At 46.2% G+C, this 22,005-nt stretch overlaps 1 protein-coding gene across 1 annotated transcript in view; it reads left to right on the top strand.

Annotated features, from left to right (window-relative positions):
- The window catches only part of EPHA10 (EPH receptor A10), a 1,411,836-nt gene that overhangs the window by 1,186,223 nt on the left and 203,608 nt on the right, over positions 1–22,005 (top strand). The window contains exon 11 of the mRNA XM_069622653.1: positions 14,959–15,144. Within this exon, the coding sequence (XP_069478754.1) occupies positions 14,959–15,144 (186 nt within the window). The remainder of the gene's footprint in view (positions 1–14,958; positions 15,145–22,005) is intronic.

Raw genomic sequence — 22,005 nt, 5'->3', positions numbered from 1 at the left:
TAACTCTGTTCAGTTTTTACTGACTGGTTGCCTGGTTCACCTCCAGAGCCTTACAGGTCCCAGGCACCCCCCCACCAGTCTTTTGCAATGGCCTCCAGGCAACTGCACTAGGTACAGCATTACTGCACTTTCAGCTTATGCTCCATGAGCGAAGCAACCTCTCTGCACTTAACCCATGGCTCTGTTGGACTGGACGTGTTTGTTTTCCCCCTCCCCCTCTTGCTCGCACCCCCATCTGTACGCATGCATGACCTAAATGTGCTGGGACTAGAAAGTTAATCTGACCTGCCCCCTCCACCCCTTTTTTGTCTGTCCCCCTCCCTCGCTTGGTTGATACTGTAACACTTCATGCACTTGCACTAGGAGAAATGCTAGTTTTTCTGTTTAGATCCTTCAGAAACTTCAAGGCCTAAAAATGATTACTGTATTCCCTTGTTCCCTTCCCACCTTGAAGCGCTTTGAAGCACTCCACCTGTGTATAAGCGCTGTATAAATAAGCAATTACAAACAATTACAAAGGCAGATGCAGCTTTGCATCCCTGCACAGTGGAAGATTGAGAAATGGCAATGCACAGCATGGGGAATGTCTTGTTGCAGGCATGGAAAAAGACATTTAAGTACACACTTCTCTGCACCCACAGTTCTGACCACACAACTCCCTAAACGGCCAAATGGACTTGTAAGGCGGTATACGCAGCGTTGACTGTGTGTGCAAGCAGGGGTCAAGTCCTAAAAAAGAAGTGGGGACTCAGTAACATACAAATTGAATGCGGTGTCCCCAAAAATGTGCACATCAGGTCCCCTCTGAAAAAAAGGGGGGGACTTCTGGAAAAGGTGTTGGGACTCTGTCCACCCTCATGCACCCTCGACTTGAGCCCTGTGTGCAAGGGACGCTCATCCAGAACCTTCATGCTTACCTAGGTGTCAGCTGCAGCCTCAACACGTGCGTGTGGATTGGCTTATTGACCGCATGCAGGTAGAAGCCTGCACGTCTGCAAATCAGGAACGCGCTTCTATATGGAACGACTCTCCCCCAGCACGCCCCAGTCCACGTTCTGCAGTACGTCGCTTCACAGTACTGGGTAGGCATGCAGGCAGCCATGTGCGTACGCGCGCTTGCGCGTGTGTGTGTGGAGATTCATTTTTGTGATACTCAACTGCAGGGATGTTGCTAGGTCTGGAAAAGACCCAGCGCTACTCTGATGTCGGAACTGTCAGGACTGGGGGCTAGCTAGACTTTTGGTTGTAGCCCCTGAGATTCTATCCGGGGCTACAACCAAAAGACCAGGGGCTATAGCCCCCTTACCCTCCTCCCCCAGCCACGCCTCTGCTCAACTGGAGACCACTTCCTCGATTGTGTTTTTTACGTGTAGTGAGCTTATGTCAGGATTGCGTGGTTCGTTCATACACATTTGCTGGGATTTCAAATGTTTTTATTTTATTTCCCAACACAACAATAGCTCTTTAACTTTTTAAAAGAGATTAAAGTAGTTTGTAGCTCCCTTAAATAACTCGTCTGTTTGCTTCTCTCTTTCGAACCTTCTGAGAGGCAAGACAACTCCAGGTGCCCACCAAGGAGGCCACCAGCAGGGAACTGTTAGTGGGCGCCAGATTCATCCTACATACATCCAATCTTACCCAATGCAAGGGAGGGGCCAGAGGAGAAGAAAATGGCATTCCAGCTGAGGCATGAGACCCCCTGGCACGAGCACTGTGAAACTAGGTCCCCTACCAATGCCATCTTTCATCATCCAAAAGCCTTTCTTGAAAGGGATCTCTACCTTGAAAGTAACCCCCGCCATGTGGCTCTTCTGAGTTATGCGACCAATATATTGGCCATCATTTTCTGAGAAGGAGACATATGGAAGACACAAACACATCCTCTTACAAGAAACATCTGGCTCGGTTGAAAGTAAAATCAAGGTTGTGTGAAGACAACTTCAAAGTTGAAAAAGATCACAAAAAACGAAGGGTTCCCGCAACTCTGTGGGAGACACTAGTGAGCAGATACACTGAGTTCAAGGAGTCTGTCACAGACCTTAGAGGGCATACACTAATGTCAAGGAGTTTGTCATAAACCTTAGGGGGCATATCCTGAGATCAAGGATTCGGTCACAGACCGTATGAGGCATAAACTGAGTTCAAGGAGTCTGTCACAGACCTTAGAAGGCATACACTGAGGTCAAGGAGTCTGTCACAGACCTTAGAGGGCATTCACTAATGTCAAGGAGTCTGTTGCAGACCTTAGGGGGGCACATACCAAGGTCAATGATTCTGTCGCTGGCCCTAGGGGGCATTCACTGAGATCAAGGAGTCTGTCAAAGACCTTTGGGGGCCTATGCTGAGGTCAAGGAGTCTGTCACAGACCTTAGGGGGCATGCACCGAGGTCAAGGATTCTACTACGGACCTGTCAGGGCATGCACTGAGGTCAAGGAATCTGTCACAGACCTTTAAGGGCATGCACTGAGGTCAAGGAATCTGTCACAGACCATAGGGAACATACTCTGTGGTCAAGGAGTCTTCTACATACCTGTGGAGGCATGCATTGAGGTAAAGGAGTCTGTCACAGACCTTTGGGGAATGCACTGAGGTCAAGCAGTCTGTCACAGATCTTAAGTGGCATACATTGAGATCAAGGAGCCTGTCACAGACCTTTAGGGGCATGCACTGAGGTCAAGGAGTCTGATACAGACATTTCGTGGCATGCAGTGAGTTTAAGGAGTCTGCTATACATCGTTGGGGGCATGCACTGAAGTTAAGGAGTCTGTCACAGATCTGTGGGGCATGCACTGAGGTCAAGGAGTCTGTCACAGACCTTGGAGGGGATAGCCTGAGGTCAACGAGTCTGCTACAGACCTTTGGGGGCATTCATTGAGGTTAAGGAGTCTGCTACAGACCTTTCTGGGCATGCACTGTGGTTAAGTAGTCTGTCACAGACCTTTGGGGGCATGTACTGAGGTCAAGGAATCTGCCAGAGATCTAAGAGGGCATAATCTGAGGTCAAGGAGTCTGCTACAGACCTTTGGGGCTATGCAGGGGAATGCACGGTAAATACTGGTGTGCAGGCGTTTTATAAATGCCATATCATATCATATATCATATATCATGCACCAATGTCAAGGAGTCTGCTACAGATCTTTGGGGCCATGCACCAAGGTCAAGCAGTTTGCTACAGTCCTTTCCGGGCATGCACTGAGGTTATTGAGTATGCTACAGACCTTTGGGGGCATGCACCGAGGTTAAGGAGTCAGTCACAGACCTTCGGGGACATGCACTGAGGTTGGCGAATCTGCTACAGACCGTTGGGGCATGCACTGAGGTCAAGGAGTCTGTCACAGACGTTAGAGGTCCTAACCTGAGGTCAAGGAGTCTGCTACAGACCTTCCTGGAGATGCACTGAGGTTAAGGGGTCTGCTACAGACCATTGAGGGTGTGCACTGAGTTTAAGGAGTCTGCTACAGACCTTTGTAGGGCATGAACTAAGGTTAAGGAGTCTGTCACAGACCTTCAGGGCATGCACTGAGGTTAAGGAGTCTGCTACACATCTTTGGGGGCGTGCCCTGAGGTCAAGGAGTCTGTTGCAGACCTTTGGGGGCATGCACCGAGGTTAAGGAGTCAGTCACAGACCTTCGGGGACATGCACTGAGGTTAAGGAGTCTGCTACACACCTTTGGAGGCATGCACTGAGGTTGGCGAGTCTGCTACAGACCGTTGGGGCATGCACTGAGGTCAAGGAGTCTGTCACAGACGTTAGAGGGCATAACCTGAGGTCAAGGAGTCTGCTACATACCTTCCTGGAGATGCACTGAGGTTAAGGGGTCTGCTACAGACCATTGAGGGTGTGCACTGAGGTTAAGGAGTCTGCTACAGACCTTTGTAGGGCATGAACTAAGGTTAAGGAGTCTGTCACAGACCTTCAGGGCATGCACTGAGGTTAAGGAGTCTGCTACAAATCTTTGGGGGCGTGCCCTGAGGTCAAGGAGTCTGTTGCAGACCTTTGGGGGAATGCACTGAGGTCAAGGAGTCTGTCATATACCTTAGAGGGCATAACCTGAGGTCATGGAGTCTGCTATATACCTATGGGGGTATGCAATGAGGACAAGGAGTCTGCTCAAAACCTTTCCGGGCATGCACTGGGATTAACAAGTCTACTACAGACCTTTGGGGGCACGCACTGAAGTTAAGGAGTCTGCTACAAACCTTTTGGGTTTGCCACAGACCATTGTGGGGCATGTACTGAGGTAAAGGAGTCTGCTACAGACCTTTGGGGGGCATGCACTGAGGTTAAGGCGTCTGCTACTGACCATTGTGGGGCATGCACTGAGGTTAAGGGGTCTGCTACTGACCATTGGGGGGCATGCACTGAGGTTAAGGAGTCTGCTACAAAACATTGGGGGGCATGCACTGAGGCTTAGGAGTCTGCTACAGACCTTTGGAGGGCATGCACTGAGGTTAAGGAGTCTGCTACAGAACATTGGGGGTATGCACTGAGGTTAAGGAGTCTGCTACAGACTTTTGGGGGCATGCACTGAGGTCAAGGAGTCTGTCACAGACCTTAGGAGGGGCAGTTGGTATTTTTTGCTCAAGGCTCAGGAAAGATACACTGCACGTAGGAGAAATACCAGAGGAAGGAAAACACGTGGCCAATGAGGAAAAGTTCACCTTTGTCAAGAACATGCTACAGGAAGCCTTTGGGGACAAACTGAAAAACAAACCCAGGATAGAACAAACCTCCCGAGTGAGAAAACGTTTCAAACAAGGGAACCAGCAATGGAGCAAGCAAATAGTAACTTCGTTTCAGCAATGTTTCACGAAAGATCAACCACTTTAGCACGAGAGCCTCTGGCGAGACGCCAGGGTATGGGGGAGGGGGGCGACTACAGGGTGCGCAGCATGGGGCATGCAGGAAAGACGGTCAGAAGGAACCTGTTCTGGGCACACAGAGGTGCAAGATAAATTAACTGTTTAGTAGTAAATGATAATGAGCAGTAGCAGAGTGCCCCACCACCAGAGGGACCAGCTATAGAGGAGAGGGCTGGAGAGCTAGAAGGGTGGAGAGATACACAATGGGGTGGCATAATCTATTTATGCACAGCAGAGAGTGGCTGCTTACTGGGGACCCGCTGAACAATGTGCCATGCAGTTTTTACACCATTGAATATCTCAAAGTGGCTATCATATTGTCTTTTGGAGCCTAAATGGATTGAAGGTCAATTCCAGAGAAATAAGGCCTTGAACATTTTAAGGGCATGAGGGCAGACATACTCCCTTTCAAGCAGACCTCCTTATCCCAGAAGTTAGGGAGACAAGACGTTTTGCAGAGAGATTAACCTACAAAATGTACACATCCCAAAATACTACTCGTCAGCTCCCATTTACACTATGCCAATCCATGTGAACAAAGTAATAATGGTGTTTGATTTTAAAATGATACAAGCTCAAATTCCATCTCACCAAGTGACACAAACAAGAACAAAAACTTTTCAGAAATTCCTAGGGGAACCGCTACATCCAGCCGATAAGGACTCTACCTTGTACAGTTGACGTGTGTGACGAAACAACTTCCGGGATACTAGTGGTCCAGGGGTGAATATCGGTTTCTAAACCATCAATCACCCCAACACCTCTAGTAACACATGGAAATTATAAACCTTGTTGTCCAATTTTGGTAACGTGGACGGAACGGCAGGCTTATCTCCGATAGGTCGTGGATCATTGGTCAGTGACAACACGGCAAAAATAAAATGATTACCCAATGTTATGTTATGTTGCATTTGTATAGTGCCTTATGTACCATTGGTATGATTTCAAAGCACTGTGGGTTGAACGCCTCAGGGACCATGGACCGTATCAGTGGGAGAGTAGTGTGGCCTATAGAGTTTGGGTGCACTTGGTATGTGTGCAGTTAGAATGGTTTGCAGGGGTTGGCTGCATTATAATGCTACATGTGATGGATGTGATACATCAGTGTAATGTTCGCAGCAAGGAGGGTGGCATCCGAGTCTGAATTCTGGCTGCCGTGGGGCCTCTGTAAGAGATTATGGGCCTCATCACAACTTGGGCGGTAACGCCAGCGCTATTAGCGCCGGCGCTATCTGCCCTACCGCCGAACCCCCCCCCCGACGCTAATAGCGCCAGATCACGAGTTCGGCGGTTCCCCATTCGGGAATGCCCCATTCCCCATTGGGCTCAATGGGGAAATTTCACGCTCATACCTCCGGTGGATTTCCCGCTGGCGGTATGAGCACGAATTTTCAGCTGATTTCCCCCCAGCTCAGAGCTGGGGCGAAATCTGCCTAAGCCCTGATTTGGCGGACCCTTAAATATGGTGGTAATAGAGCTACCGCCAGATTTAAGGGTTACCGCCAAAGTCGTGATGAGGCCCTATGTGTTCCTCTAGGCCTATTCTTTTATGGGGTATAGCTGCATTCTACTAGGCTGTTGAGGTGTTCTATGAGCGATGTAGGTATGTGTGGCGCTAGGCCGAATTGATCGAGGAGTATATGCATTCTATTGTTAATTGATGTGAAGTGGGGAGAGTGCATATTGGTGTGAATGAGTGTCCGTGGTTATCAGTGAGTGGCCCTCCTTCTTGGGATGCTTTCAGAGCTCATTGCGCTGGCCGTGTCTGTCCTGGTGGCACGTGGTAGTGGATTTCAGAGACAGGTAAATGGCAGGGAGGGTAGGTTGTGTTATCTCGGTCGGGCAGTCCTTTCCCAGATGCTCTGTGGTTGACCTGGAGGGCCTATTTTGCGGGTCCCTGGTGGATTGTTAAGCTGGGTTGCTGGGTGCTTCCTGGAATGTCTATCCAACCATAGTTACTTCTCTGCCTTCGGTGGAGGGTTCTAGGTTCTTATTCCTAGGTGGGCAGGTGTCACCATTATAACACAAGCTGGCTGTTTGCAGCCTTCAGCTGCATAGGCTGGAGCCCTTTGGTCTATAGTCCGACCTCCGTGCCTTGGCCGTTCCTTCTTTTCCCCGGTGAAGACATTAATTAATTAGTAAATTGGTTAGCCATCTTCCTTGGCTCTTCCCTTGTTATGTTTCGGGTTAATTCTGATTTTTGAACTTTGGCCATTGGGGGATGGATTTATGGCCTTAGGCAGACCCGTTCACGGATTTGGGAAAAGCCACGTTTTTAACGCTTTACGGAAGGCTGTGTAGTCCTGGTTGGGTCGAATATGGAGAGGTAGTGAATTCCACAGAGTCGATGGCAAGGTAGAATAGGCTGACCCTTCAAGTATGACTGAGTTGGAGGCTGGGATAATTAGTCAGAGGGCTGTGCTTCACCTAAGGGTGCGTGTTGGGTGGTAGGGCATTGTCTTCTCTTGGAGGTATGTTGGGCCAGCCTTGTGCACTGCTCAGGGGGGGTGGGGGCTGCACAGGATTTTGAACATGACCCTTTGTTCAATAGGTAGCCAGTGGAGTGTGCGGAGAGCAGGCAAGATGTGGTCCCTTCATCCCAGTGCAAGGAGGAGTTTAGCGGCTGCGCTTTGGACTCTTTGGAGTTTGTTAAGTTGGTGGGCCGTAGCGTCCAGGTACATGGAGTTCACATAGTCCAGTCTGGACATGAAAATTGATATAATAGAAGCCAGTCTGTTGGGGAAGATGAGATTAGAGAAGATGCGTCTCAGGAGCCTGAGGTGGTAGTGACAGAATTTGGATACATTATTGATCTGGAGGGACAGGGTTAGGCCTGAGTCTTATGTGCAGCCACGGTTTTTGACTGTGTTGGAGGTAGGGGGAAGGGGCAGTGCAGAAGGAGGGGGCACATGGGAGTGGTTGCGGGAGTAGAGCAGTGTTGCCACACACCATGATCTCTGTTTTTAACAGCAGGTGGTTTCTAGTCATCCATTGGTCTATATCACTAATGCAATCTGGTAGGTCGGGTGTTGATCCAAGCATGTTTTGGCCAGTCTCAGGATAATTGAAGCTGCAATGAGACTAGACTATCTGGCTCCTGCAAACCACATTCTCGTATCTTATGAATGTGGTCTCCCTAGTGGGATGGTCTACTGTAAATAGCCGAGCCAGACATGACAGTTCACTTGTCGTTGATATTGAGGGTGGGAGCTGGCTCCAGGTTGACACAGTTACATATGAAAGGTTGTTGGGTGTTCTGTCTCCTCTGTTAACCTCTGAAGCCAGGCCCCATGTGGGACTGTTTGAAGTACACTGTGTTGATATGTTAATCGTAACCACCAGCTGCAGGGCCTTAGAAAAGATCGGGGCATTTCCATGGAGTCTTTGTCAGTTAATCAGGCTGACCATGACAGGGGGAAGGTTGGTTCTCCCCCTTCCTGGAGATGACATCTTGTACTCCTTGCTGTCACATTACAGCTAAATATGACACTCTGTTCTCCTCGTCTTGCAGTATTCTCAAAGCTCTAGTTTAGGCAACGTACATTTGTTGGCCATGAACCGATAAAGCTGAATATGACTTTGTGTGGCACAGAAAGGTCAAGACTGCAATGGTAATTTAGTACACTAGTCCTGAAAGACGAGGAATTGAGAAAAAACCATAGTAAGGACATTGCAGACATTCTGGAGACAAATGGAAATTGCCAGAGGAACAGAATTTGTGTCTGGCGATAAAATCATATCTGTGAAGTACTTTCATCAGCCGGGCAGCCTAAAGGAAGAAGAAGAGGGTCAGGGATAGCAACTGGAGGCTGAGCTCAAGGAACTGGAAAAGGAGTCTACGCAGGGGGCTAAGAACGAGAACATGAAAGGGAAGACAGTATGGAAAAAATACTAAATCAACATAATCCATACAGAAAAAAGCAGACATGCACTTGGTCTTCATGGGACAAAGGATACTGTATTATGGGGAAAAAAGAACGGGCAGAGATATTAGTGCAAAGCTACTTGAATCTATACTGAAGTTAAGTGGCGCGTGAAGTAGAGATAGAGTAGTACCTGGGGAAATGTGTCAGGCCCCCAAGGGAAAGAGAAATGGAAATATCCCACTCAGTCATAACCAGACTCTGCTGTCCCTTTAAGGGAGGGAGGGCGCTCGGATGCAACTTCCACTTGGCTGTTTGCATAAAGTGTATGTGGTGATTTGTGTTCCTTCCTGTGCACTGCACGGCTCTCCTTGTCTGTACATCTGCAGATGGCACCAGCGGAGCGGCGCCCTATCCCTACCCTCTTTTCCTCACTTCTCGCTACCCCGCTTTCCCTCACTCCTTGCCACCTATCTTTCCCTTTGCCGCTATCTTGCTCCCTCTCCTTGCACTATCAACTCTTCGCACCTCTGTGCCCCTCTTCTCCCCCTTGCACCCTTTTTTACAGAGCACTTTGCTGACCCTCTTAACAATGCTTACGCTAAAACCAGAACTATTGGCTTTTTCACTGGAAAATGTACTTGACCTCTTTTGGTACGAAATATTTTTTTTTTTATTGTGTAAAAGTTTTAACAAAAAAAACTTGTGACAAGGAGATTCCTGCTAGTTACATATTTTACATTGGAATGGCCATATTTTTTGAATTAATATTTTGCTAATGGCCTCATTAGCCAAGCTAAAATAGACCAGGGCTCTTGATTACCTGGGCACCAATTTTATTCCTTGACTGGGCAGGTTTTTGGTGATTAGAGTTTTTCATAACTCATGGGTGTGGGAAAATCGTAATCGCAGACCTGAAAATGTGCAATGTGCTAATATCCCAAAATGTACAGGCGAATGAAGGGCAGAACAATGGTGTCTTGGGGGTGGGCCATGCCAAAACTGAAGAGGCAAGTTGATTTACAAGGAAGTATAGACACGTGATGTGCCAGAATGAGGCGTATTCTTCGGGCTGGCGCATCCCTGCTCTTCAAATTAGCAGACAGCTAATTGCAGGCAAAAACAAAAACACAACAAAGCTGGTCTTTTCCCAGACTTGCTGGCCCTGTATTTTTAAAAATAATATATATTCAGAAAAACACATATTTTTATACTAATACTTTAACAAGCAGCTGCAGACTTGTTTTTTGCCACGCATGCACATACGACAGGATACACCCACCAATGGGCTCGCTCTGTCTAGCTTAACTCCCAACTAATACACACAAGCACATAGAACATACATGCAAACCCACTCACTCAACATTCTGTAAGCAAAGATGCACTCTGCACTCTGCACTCTGCGCACATCAACATTCCAGATCACACTCCTAGTGGCCAGCAGCTAAGGAACCAACGTTCAACTGTGTTCTTTCTAAGAAAGCTTCTGTTGCTGTTTGCAACTCCAGTTATGTTGTGTTATGGTAGGCAAACGCATAACGTGCACTCTCACCCGAAGGCATCTTGGCGCGAGGAAAGGAAGGAATACCAGCCCTAGGTGTCTCCCTCAACGCTCTTCTAAATTGAAGATGGCTCACCAGGCCCCTGAGGCTGGATGGAAGCCCATTCCACAATTTACTGGCGGCATATGAGAAGGCCCGAACACCCACGCGGGCCAGGTGAACCTTTGGAATAACAACTAGATTGGCATCACCGGAGCACAGATATTCCGGTCCCTGCCTAAGAAAGGCACGATGTACCAAACGTAAAGCCTTGAACTTAATCCTATGCGCCACCAGTAGCCAGTGTAATAACCGAAGCACAGGGCTCACATGGTCTCCATATGGAAACGCAGTAGCCACCCTAGCCGCAAGATTTTGGGGTTGTGCCAAGTAGAGTGTGTTACAGTAGTCGAGCCGACTGGTAATCAGAGAGGACACCACCAGTGGCCGCAGATGTTCAGGCAGGAAAGGCAGAACTTCTGCGCAGCACTCTAAGAAAAAAATGACCCAGGTTACAACCCGCGCCAACCGGAGTTGCCATGAGTAAGGTCAGATGACAAAAAGGAACCCTAGGCTCTTAACAACCGTCACCGGAATAGGAAGGTCACCCAGAGTCAGGGGCCAGAAGGAATCAGACCATTCAACAGAAACTGAAGAAGAACTGACCACCAAGATTGCCGTCTTGTCCCCATTCAGCTTCAACCAATTCGCACTATTCCAGTTTCCCACCGCTGCAAACACTCCTTAAGTTCAAGGGCCAAAGTCCCCTGATCCCGGTCAAGACGGACCGGTTCAGTTGACTGCTTTCCCACCTTATGAGATTGTTTTACTCAAACAGGTTGCAAAGCAGTTCTCTAATGTTGCTAGCAGCAGCAACATTGGGGTTAAAATGTGCAACCCGTTGCTTTCCCATGCCGCGCGCGTCCTGTTCAGTGAATGAACATGCTTTGCCAAGATGGCCGCCATGGGAGCAGAAGGCGAAGCTCTGTACAGAGCCCCTTATCTATTCCCATGGTGGCCAGAAAAGGAAGAGTCAGGGGAGCTGCTGCGGCGGTGGTGGCAGATTGCGCCGCATGCCACAATCAGGTAGGTGGGGTTTGGAAGGAGGGCTGGGATCATAAAAATTTTTAAAAAGGGAACGGAGGGTGGTAAGAAGATGGCGGGGTGCCGAGCCAGTCATCAGGTGCCTTGGAACGTAGGCTAGATCGGGAGTAACATGATTGGCCGGCTTCCACCCATAGGGTGCTAATGTATGTAACAAAAAAGGATTCCGGTATAGATGAAGACCAGTTGACCCCTAGTGAAAACATTTTTTTTTAATTGAAGGAACTTTATGGAAAAATTAAAACTGAACTCTTTTTTCAGTGTTTAAGTGAATATGAAGGTATGTGTGTAGACCTTTTTAATACTTAGCAGCGGACCATCCAACTGCAGGCTTTCAGCACTGCAACAAGGCACAGTTTAACCCATCAGAACAGGAATGCCAGTTCTTTTCTGTTCACATTGCGGAAAATCATTGCAGGTTTTTGTAAAGCAATAAGCAATATGAAATGGCATTCAATTGCAGCCATTATGGAAGTCAATTACGCGACCCTTAATGGAACATAAGGGACAAATGAGGGCCCAGTGCTAATGCAGCCCCTGTAAGTACTTTTTTTAATGAAGTAATCATCCCAGATGGACAGAGCAATTTCTGGCAGTTGCAACTTGATTCGATTTGGGGAAACATTTAGGAACGCGGTCCACGTCGCGACGTCAGGACGCGACAAGACGGGAGCGCAAATAGCAGTCTGCGGCACTCTTATTGCACAACAGATTTAAATGAGCAGGTCCTTGTAATGAGTGGAATGGATTTGATGGAAGGGAGGCGGCCTATTACATGTCCAAACAAGCTCCACGTCATCAAGTGCAACCTAGGGAGGGGTGTTAGAGCATTATAAGGGGTGCACATTATATATCCCTTTGCATGCTTTAATTGAATGATTGGTTTGCCCATTTAACCTAACCCCGAGAATGCATTTCTGCATTGTTGGTGGGCTACCATGACTTTGCATCGCGCCCTGGGCTTCAGGCTGCATATGGCTTATTGCTGAAGCAGCGTAGTTTTTTATTTATTTTTTATTTTAGGAAATAAATAGGGGTGCAACCGCCTAACTTTTATTACATCCATTTTGCTTGCTACCTGAAAAAAATTAGAGCTGATGCCTTTCCACTGATGCAAATGCATAACTGCAAAAAAATGCATTGGATGAATCTGACCCTGTTGGAAGTAAATTGGTAAACATTGTGATAGACCTGTTATACAAAAATGACTTTGTTCTGACTTTGCGCAATGCACTGCAAAAATGCACTTTGCACAGTTCCATGAACCAGCGGTTGTCACGCCAGTGCAAAGTCACTTTAAACCATGCAATAAATTCCATGAATCGGGCCCTAACTGTATAAGCATGCTATGTTATGTTATATTATGGGGCTGGGAGGATAGCTCAGGGGCAACTTTTTTTTTCTTGGTAGCAAGACAACCCAGAGCATCACAGGTTCAAATCCCAGCCCCACGCTCAGCCACTGGTCTCCGGGTTTTGTAATAAAACATTGAATCATGTTTTGTCTATTGTTAGCTTCTCTTTTCATCTTATCATATATCACAAAACAGCTGGCAAGTTCATCATCCCTTGACCTTTGTTCTAAGAAAGGCACATAAACCTGACATTGCGCCGGTTCCAGAAAGTGGTGACGAAACACCACTTCTGTCTTACGGATTTAACTCAGGCCAGTCAAACTGCATCAATACAATACATCTAACTGGTCAGAGACCTAAAACCACACCCAGACAAAACACCATTTTGTTGCCTGGGTGGTGGCAGAGGGATCAAGGGACCAGAATTGAAGTTTTGAAGTCCAATATGGTGCCACGGGATGCCCACTGCTTGTGGTGCTGTACTCGGGTACCTTACTGCAGCAACGGTCTTGCTAAGAGCAGGCATCACCGCATGGCGACCAAGGGCATGCGTGAGCCTTCCTCCGTCTTGCAGGCTTTCATTGCTTGATTTTGTTATATTTTTCAGTTTTGCAGATTGTAGCGCCTCCGATGTGTAAGATAGCATGGAGATCTTTTCAAATTACCTCCAAGTAATGTGTTTTCAGGGCTGGTTGCACACCAAGGTCATTCAAGACAGTTGCATAAGGTGAGGAAGGAGTCACCTTGAGGCAACAGACCGGTTCTACAAACCGTTAACAGACCGTGGGCCTCATTACATGTTTGGTGGTAATTTGGTGATAAATCCACTGAAATATCACCACACGGATTTACCATTACCGCCACGCGGTCCGGTGAATTTACCGATGGATTCCAAATGGTGGTAGGCAGTGTGTGTGCCCATTTACTGAAGTCCATAAGACTCCACAGGGAATTTGCTGATTGTCAGTAAAAAAGCGGCGGATTTACCTCCAATGTTTTGCTGGATGTAAATCCTCCACTTGACCACCAAAATTGTAGTACAGCAGTGTAGTAATGCAGCGGTAGCAGAGTTTCCTGCATTTTACCACCGATTTTTACCACACGGTCATACTTGTAATGAGGCCCCATATCTGAAAGGAGGGGGTCCTGCTATAGCAGCAGTTTGCCCGCGTGGACATACATCATTGTTTGTGTGACATACTCTTTCTGACTTGACATGCAATCATCTCTCCCATGATGGTGTCTCCACTGATCCACCACTGTGGTAGAAGGGATCAGCCGGTGGGTTGGACATGAAAACAGTATCTTAAAAACTATGACCTATTATGAAAGCATTGGAAAAGAGCTTTCAGTTTGAAACCACCGTTGGCGGACATGTTCATTGTGCAATACGTACTCTAATGAGCTTATGTTACACAAATATATACAAATAACTGTTGAATGTTCTAACTTGAAATAATTGCTTAGAATAGCCATACGTGCACTAGGAACAAGATAATAGCATTTTATTTTCTAATGCTCAGGGGCTTAACCGCTCATTAGAGCACACGCTGCATACACCTATGAGTATTACTTAAGCAATAAGCTGGAGGTGCATTATTGCTTCAGGTAATGACCCTGGGTTCATAATTACAAGCCCAAACAAAGTGAGGGCTTTAACGCCGGGCCCAGGGCATTACCTGAAGCAGTAATTCCCCCAGTGGGGGGCTTATTGCTATTAGTATCCCGGCCTGTTAGACTGGGATACTAATTGTGTATTTTTTCAGTTGTCAAATGCTTTGGCGTTTCGCAACTAAAAAGGAAGAAAAGAAATTGCCACCATGGAATGGGATGCGTAGTCCCTTCTCCCTGTCAATGGCAGCCATTCAAAAGTCGAAAAAAAAAGGAAACAAAGAAGATGGCCGCCATGGAAAGAGGAGAAGGGACTACATGTAGTCCCTTCTCCTCTTTCCATGGAGGCCATTGGAAAATGTGTCATGCATAGAAAGGCTTTGTCAGGCTGGTAACGACGTGGCGAGCGCCAATGAGATTGCTTGTTACAGGCTCATTGTCCTGCGGCGGGTACTAATAATTTATAATGACAAGCACAGTGTATGCCAGCTACTATTTGCCCCAAACACATTTAGCACAAGTGGACATGTTAGCAAGGCAACTTTTTTCGGTTTTTTCCGTTATATATAATATGTCAAAGGGAGACATAGAATTCTCAATGGCTTTGTGTGTGTTTTTCAGGAGAGTTTGGTGAAGTTTGTCGAGGTTGTCTGAAGCTTCCCAGCAAGCGAGAACTTCCAGTTGCTATCCAGACGCTCCGGGCCGGATGCTCTGAGAAGCAGAAGCGCGTATTTCTGGCGGAAGCGAGCATCATCGGACAGTTTGACCACCCGAACATCATCCGCCTGGAAGGCGTTATTACTAGGGGTAGGTATAAATTGCTACCTGTTCTTAAGCATGCATATATATTTTTTTTAAAAAGTGGTTTGAGTAAGAATGTGGTGTTGTTGTGTGTTACAAGTACAAGGCAAGGTCGTGCCAGCACACAGCCTTATCATTTCATATGTTGACTTTTCTGGTACCATTGAATCTTTTTTCAATCAGTCCTTGTGAGTATGCCCACCAGTAAAATATTGTTCATTAAAATTTCTTTGCCATACTTTTTTTTGGCAGTAAGGGAATTACCGCTACTTTTACTACACCAGTGAATTATATATTTGGTCTGAAACGATGTAGGTAAAACCTCCACGTCAGTGCCAAAAACCATTAGATTTACTGCAACGAAATTACCGCTCACGGTAAATCAAACAATTTCACCATGGTGTCGTGAGGATTCAACAAATGGATAACACCACACTAATAATCCTGTAGTAAATCCACTCGACATAGTAACAGCAACGGCATACAAATTTGCCTCTAATTTATCAGAAATAACTTGGAGCTACCGCCAAACTCGTAATGAGGCCCATAGTGCCCACCAATGAGATGCACCTTCTGGAAATCATACAACGGTTCCACGTCTTCACCTCGATGCTTGACATCTTTTCATCGGTGCAATTACATTGACAGTTTTGCTTCATTTCTTTTTGATAAATGGTGCAAGCCCCCTCCCCTATCGCCAGCTTTTTAATCTATGCCCTATTGCCCCTTTCTTATCCCTATAACTCTTGTTCCCTGAAAAAGAGCAAAACCGGAGCAAATGCACCACTGCAAGAACACCCATGGAAAACCATGTAGATGTAAGTACAGCAATGTAAACACTTGCACCCCCCCCCACTGACAATCTAACAACCTATTCAACCTAACTATTAAGCATTGCACATAAATACAAGAGAACTACCTCCAAATAACATATTCCACAGCATAACTGTTCTCATTGCTTTGATTTAAAGTGGTAGTGATTATTGCACATATATTGTTGGACAGTCCATCGGCCTAGTTCCTCTCAACATTGCTGTCAAACCACCTTTTGTTTATGGGTAACCATGAGAACTTAGAGCACTAGTGCAGGTTGGTGGCATCTAAATTTGGGGTGGTTTACTTTTCCACCACCATGTTTTTTAATTCATTCTTCAGTGTTTATCGCGTGTGTGTGTGTGTGTGTGTGTGTGTACGCTGACCGACTAAACAGGAGTAGGTGAGTTGGGAACATGGTCAGCGGGTTTGTACACGCAGGTAAAGAGTAGGTTGATTCTAAGAGAGGTGGTTGGATGGATGGGCAAGAAAGAGAACAGTAGGTGTACAAGAGTGAGTAAGGGTCAGAATGTGTTAGTCAAGGAAGCATGAGTGTGTGAGAGTTTGTTTGTTTGTTTGTTTATTCATTTGTTAAGCGCACCTGACTCGTGAGTAAAAGGGCGCAGTTATATGGAGATGCAAGACTTACATAGTTGCGTATACATAGGTTTCAAAATGTACATAATAGCAAGATATACAGTTTTTACATGAATACAGGATATATACAATGTACAAGATCAGACGAAGAAAAGAATAACCAATGAAATAAATAAATGATCGGTAGGCAATGTGCAGAGGATAAATGTGCAGTAGTCCGCTGTTACTGAAGGATGACCAAGTCGCTAGCGAGGTGGGCAAGTCCTCTAAGGGTGGTGGGAGAGTGAGTGAGAGTTGTGAATGAGAGTTGTGAGTGTGTTCAAGGTTTGGCAGGAAATCGGAGTCCTCTCATTTGACCAAAGAAATGGTTGTGTTGCAGTGACAGCTCAAACTTTACTGAAAAGAAGTATGAAACGCCAACAAAAAATGTGCACCTACAGAAACACTCAACTCATTTCCCTCAAACAAGAACTCTTTAAAGTCATAAATGAATTCTGGAACCCAAACACTCAACAACTCTCATCAACCCTTCCACCTGATCAAAGCATCTGTTCCTACCAGATGACCTCACTTTGAAGGGGTTAAAGGTGGTTCCATTGACCACATTTGGCACCTGGTCTTCTACTTCGACTCTTCATTGTCAACATTTCTTTTTCTTTTAATTGGGGCGTCCCCCCAAAACCTGCCCCTACCCCAGCCTCACCATCTACACCCATACTATCCCTACCGACCAAGAAATGTAAAAATAGAAGACCAGAAGGTTAATGCAGTTGAGGTAATCACTGAAGGACCTTTGAAGGACTTGCGGAAGTGAGGACTTCAACAGTCTACAGAATTAAAGTTGTTCTAGTATTGTCAGGTGGTCATGTACTTGTCGCTTCATGGTTGTGATGTCATCAACGTTCTTCTCCACGTTTAGCTGAGGAACTGGTGATCCTGGTCTGCCAATCCCTGGTGAATATTGTCCTTCAGCTTCTGTGCACACTTTCAACTGCAAGTGCCAGCAGGCAATCGTTTTCTTTTCATTCACTTTATCAAGGTGTTTGAGAAGTTATAACTTCAAGTACCAGCATGAAATGTCTTTCGTAATGTGGCCTGAGAATTTGCAGTCCAAATTCCATGCAGCGTTTTTCTTCAATGTCACTCTCATATTGTGCTCTATAAATAGGAGACTCCAAGTTCCAGCATGCAGCAGTTCTCCCCAGTGCAGTGTCACTTTCGCAATGTGCTCTAGGAACCTACCCTGCAGGTTCCAGAATGCTGTGTTTCTCTCTGTCTCTCTCTGTCTAAAATCTGTGTGTGATTTGCCCTGTCTTCTTCATCTTCTTTTATTAAGACATTTGTTTTGGGTATTTACTGAGTGCAAACTTAGCTTCAGGAAGCAACCGGGCATGATGCATCAGTAGGGGTTTCAGGCATGCATTAGATGATTACCAGGGAAACAGTCAGGACGGTAATTCCAAAGTTTGGGACCAATCACTCCTAGCCGCCTTCTCCACTACTAGTGTTACTGTCATTCCCACACAAATGTGCCCAGAGTTCAGTGGCCTAAGGTTCCTTGTGATTAGCTACTGATGGAATGTATTGGTCGCATATTTCAGGCAATTATGCCAGATGCTTGGTTCTACTCAGAGCCAATGGACGGATGTCAGTCCAAGGGTCATGCAACAGACATTTTGTGCATTAGGAAAATCTTTGTGGTTCTATTCTGGACTAGTTGGATATATTTCTTTTTCCATCTCCTCTTAGTGTGTTCCCTAAGGGTGTGTTCTTGGCCGATTCTCTTCACACTCTACACCTTCTCTCACAGCAAACTAATCTTTTTCATTTGGTTTCAGATACCACCTATTTGCTGGTGACACTCATGTTTGCTCTCCTTTCCCACCTTCAGCACTGACATAACATCCTACATAGTCCACTCTATCTCTCTGCCAATGACCTCTCGATAGCATTTTGGTGGCTCATGCTCAAGTCTTCCAAGATTGAAGTCATTTGCCTCCCGGCTCCCAACATTACCTCCTCTCCTCTCCAGTAACCTTTCCCCCAACTCCTCTCTCTGTCTCCCAAGGCTCACAATCTTGGGATTCAGATTGATGGTGAACAAATGATACAGCCATCCATAACTTGGGCAATGGACAAAAAGATTGAATCTAAAATGCTGAATGTACCTTTAGTGTGCATCCGGCATAGTAGATTAGATCAAAGTCCGTAACACCAAAAAAAGGGGGGCGGGTGGTTGCATGGGTGTCCCCCGTTCACCCATTTTGGCATCATGGGCTGCGGAAGTTGTGGGGGTGTCCAAAGCACACATTAAAGGCAGTGCGGGGGACAAACAGGAAAAATCCCAAAAGATCTAATAAAATATGTGTGGGCAAGTGGGCTCTGTAATTTTGTAATTCAATCTTTCGGTATACGTTCTTTTAACGTATAGCCGATTCCCTCCACAGGCAGCGCCGGCGGCATGTTAAACCTTCTGAATATTCACAAGAATCATCCTCACCTCACTAACCAATCTAACACATGGCCCTCAACCTCCAAGACTAATGCTCTAGCCACCTCCTAAGTCTTCAACTTTATTGTGCTTATGGTTTGACCTTACACAGACTTTGCCATACAAACAACAGGTACATTTTTAACATCAAGTTTACATAATCTAAATACATTATTACAACGATTTTACAATTAATATTGTAGATGATACATTAGAAAATGTCAATATTATAAAAAGTTTAAAATGAATAAAATACTATCCTAATTTTAATAAAATGTTTGTATACCTACACCACATCTGTGGACACAGGCTGCAGTCACGACCAAGCACCCATGCACCATAGAATGCAGCTACGGCTATGCTGTCCGGTCTAGCAGTACACATAACTGTCCACACTGAAACACGAGACGTACCTCAACACCTCTGCCATTAGCATACAGCAACTACCACCAAAAAGAAATTCGGTATAGCCAGCCACACATCGAATCTCGCAATAATAGCACTCTATCGCAAACTCCAACAGCGCCCTCCCACTTGCCTGGACCATTCGAGCTGCTTAGTCGTGCCTAGCCAGCCACCCAAGTCCTAGACCAGCAAAAAGGCACGAACGCATCTCCTTAACCCAACTTCTAGAACTTTCCTTGACATATTGACTACGGTCATCAAGGGTGTTCCTACCCGGAATAAGCGCATTGAGGCCATACAAATGGAGAATAAGCGCTATGTAAATAACCAAATACAACTACAAATACAAATTGAACAAGACCCCTTGGTCACTGTGCTTAGAGAGACACAGCTTCATTTCACTGATAAGGCCTGACTAGGCTGAAACACGTGTCTGGGGTTGCTGTTGGTACTCTTGTTCAGAAGAGAATTCACTAGTATTTCAGTGCAGGGCTGCCTTAGTGGTTGGGACCAGACTGATATGCAAATTGATAGTTAACTTCTAGTAAAAGTACAGTTTTTTAAATTTACATTTTGTTTGTATTGTTTAAAGTGTGGACCTAGCACGAGAGCAGCGGAGCGCTGTACAGAGTGTAGGTAGCCAGCATTTGGGCTGCCATCTTTTAAAAGTAGTGCAGTGCTGTGAGTCTGTGCATCGATATGTGCGTCCATTGGAACTAGTCCTTGGTCAGTTGTTGTTGAAAGAGCCATGTTTTGAGAGATTTGCGAAATTGAAGAATTTTGGAGGCATACCGAGCCGACACCAGGATCAAGTTTCAGAGAGTGGGTGCATTACAAGAGGAGGATTGTTTATGGGTCCTGTCTTTGTGGACGAGATGTGATTCAAGCTGGTTGGTCGAGTTGCTGCATGAAGAGTCTGTGCCACCAGATATGTGGAGCTTAGCTGCCTGGTATGCTGGTGTGCTACTCGTGACTGCTTTGTAGATGATACATGCATTCTTGAACAGTATCCTGGCCTGGAGGGGAAGTCAATGTAGTTTGCGTAGAATGGGGGATATTTGGTCACATTTCTGTGCTCCTGTAATAAGATGTGTTGCAGCGTGGTGCACTGCGTTTAGGGGAGCCATGTGAGCAGCTGGAAGCCCTGCCAGGAGTTTGCTGAGTCTGAGAGTTGTGGATCAAACTTATTATTGAGCCATTGTTGGACCAATTGTTTTTTAGTGGGCGGATTGATGAGGATGAATTCAGTCTTGGATGGGTTTAGTTTAAGGTAGGCAGTCAACATTCAGGACTGGGTGATGGCTAGGTAATCACACAGAAGAATGATGTCCTGCACGCTATTTACTCTCATGTACACCTGAGTATCATCCGCGTATTGGGATCTTTGAGGGGAGTGCCCAAAGGCTCCATGTAAAGGTTAAAACTGATTGGTGAGTGGATGGAATCTTGGGGGACTTTGCAGGAGACCTAGAGTCGGTTAGGATGCATGTAACTCATTTGTAAAACCTATTGTCTGCTTGAGAGGTAGGAGGTAAACCAATTCAGGAAAAGGCCAGAAAATCCCATCCTGTTAGCAAGGTGCAAGAGAATAATGCAGTGGTCAATAGTGTTGAATGCAGCCGAGAAGTGAATGAGGATGAGGAAGCATGAGTCGCCTTTATCCTATGATTTGGAAGGCATCACCCACCACCTGAATGGTGGTGGTCTTGGTGCTACGCTTGGGGTGGAACCCTGACTGCTTCATTGTCATTTAGGAGGTGGAGTTGATCAATTCTTGTGAGCAGTTGTGCAGCAACTACTTTTTCCAAGAATTTGCCAACAATTGGGAGGTTCATAACAGGCCAGTAGTTTTGAGGGTGTCCAGGAATTATCCTTCAGCGAGGCAGGCACTGATGATGCTGAGGTGCTCATTGAGCGCCGGGCCCGTCGACTGTTTAATGGTGGAGGCTGGAATTATTTTGCCAGAGTAAGAAGTAGGTTTGAGGGAAACAATCATTTTTCGGAGATCCGGGGGAAAGAAAGGAGAGAATTTGGTCTAGAGGGGCAGTGTGTGTTCCAGGGTGCAGGGGATGCTTGATTCCCCTGAGAGGTTGATTCGATGGTCTCTTGGATTTTGTCTATTTTTCAATAGAAAATGTGTTGATTCCATCGCACTTTTCTTGAGTTGCTTGTTCCTCGGGGTCAGGTGAGGGTTTGGTACAATGCTTCACTACTTCAAAGAGGGTTTTGCTCCTGTTGGTGGCTGCTGCAACGGAGTAGTAAGCAGCGTTGACCTTGGTAATCAGAATACTACGGTTTGCACAGAAACATTTGTGGTTGATGAGGTCTTACGAGTTATGGTTTTTAACCACTGTTTCTCTAGGGCTCTGATTGAGCGTGGAGGCTTGCCTGGGGGTGTACCATGGGGCGGATGGTTTGGCTGCCCCGGATTCTAACTGGCCCAGGGCATTACCTGTCCCAGTAATGTTTGGGTTTTATTGCTTACATTATTGTTCATCTGTATTGCCCCCAATCAATTACTCCCATAATACCTATTCCCTTCCCGAATGATCGATCATCCC

The sequence above is a fragment of the Ambystoma mexicanum genome, chromosome 11, assembly GCF_040938575.1.
Source record: "Ambystoma mexicanum isolate Mex_15411 chromosome 11, UKY_AmexF1_1, whole genome shotgun sequence".
Lineage (NCBI taxonomy): Eukaryota > Metazoa > Chordata > Amphibia > Caudata > Ambystomatidae > Ambystoma > Ambystoma mexicanum.
This window is presented reverse-complemented; position numbering and strand designations above follow the sequence as displayed.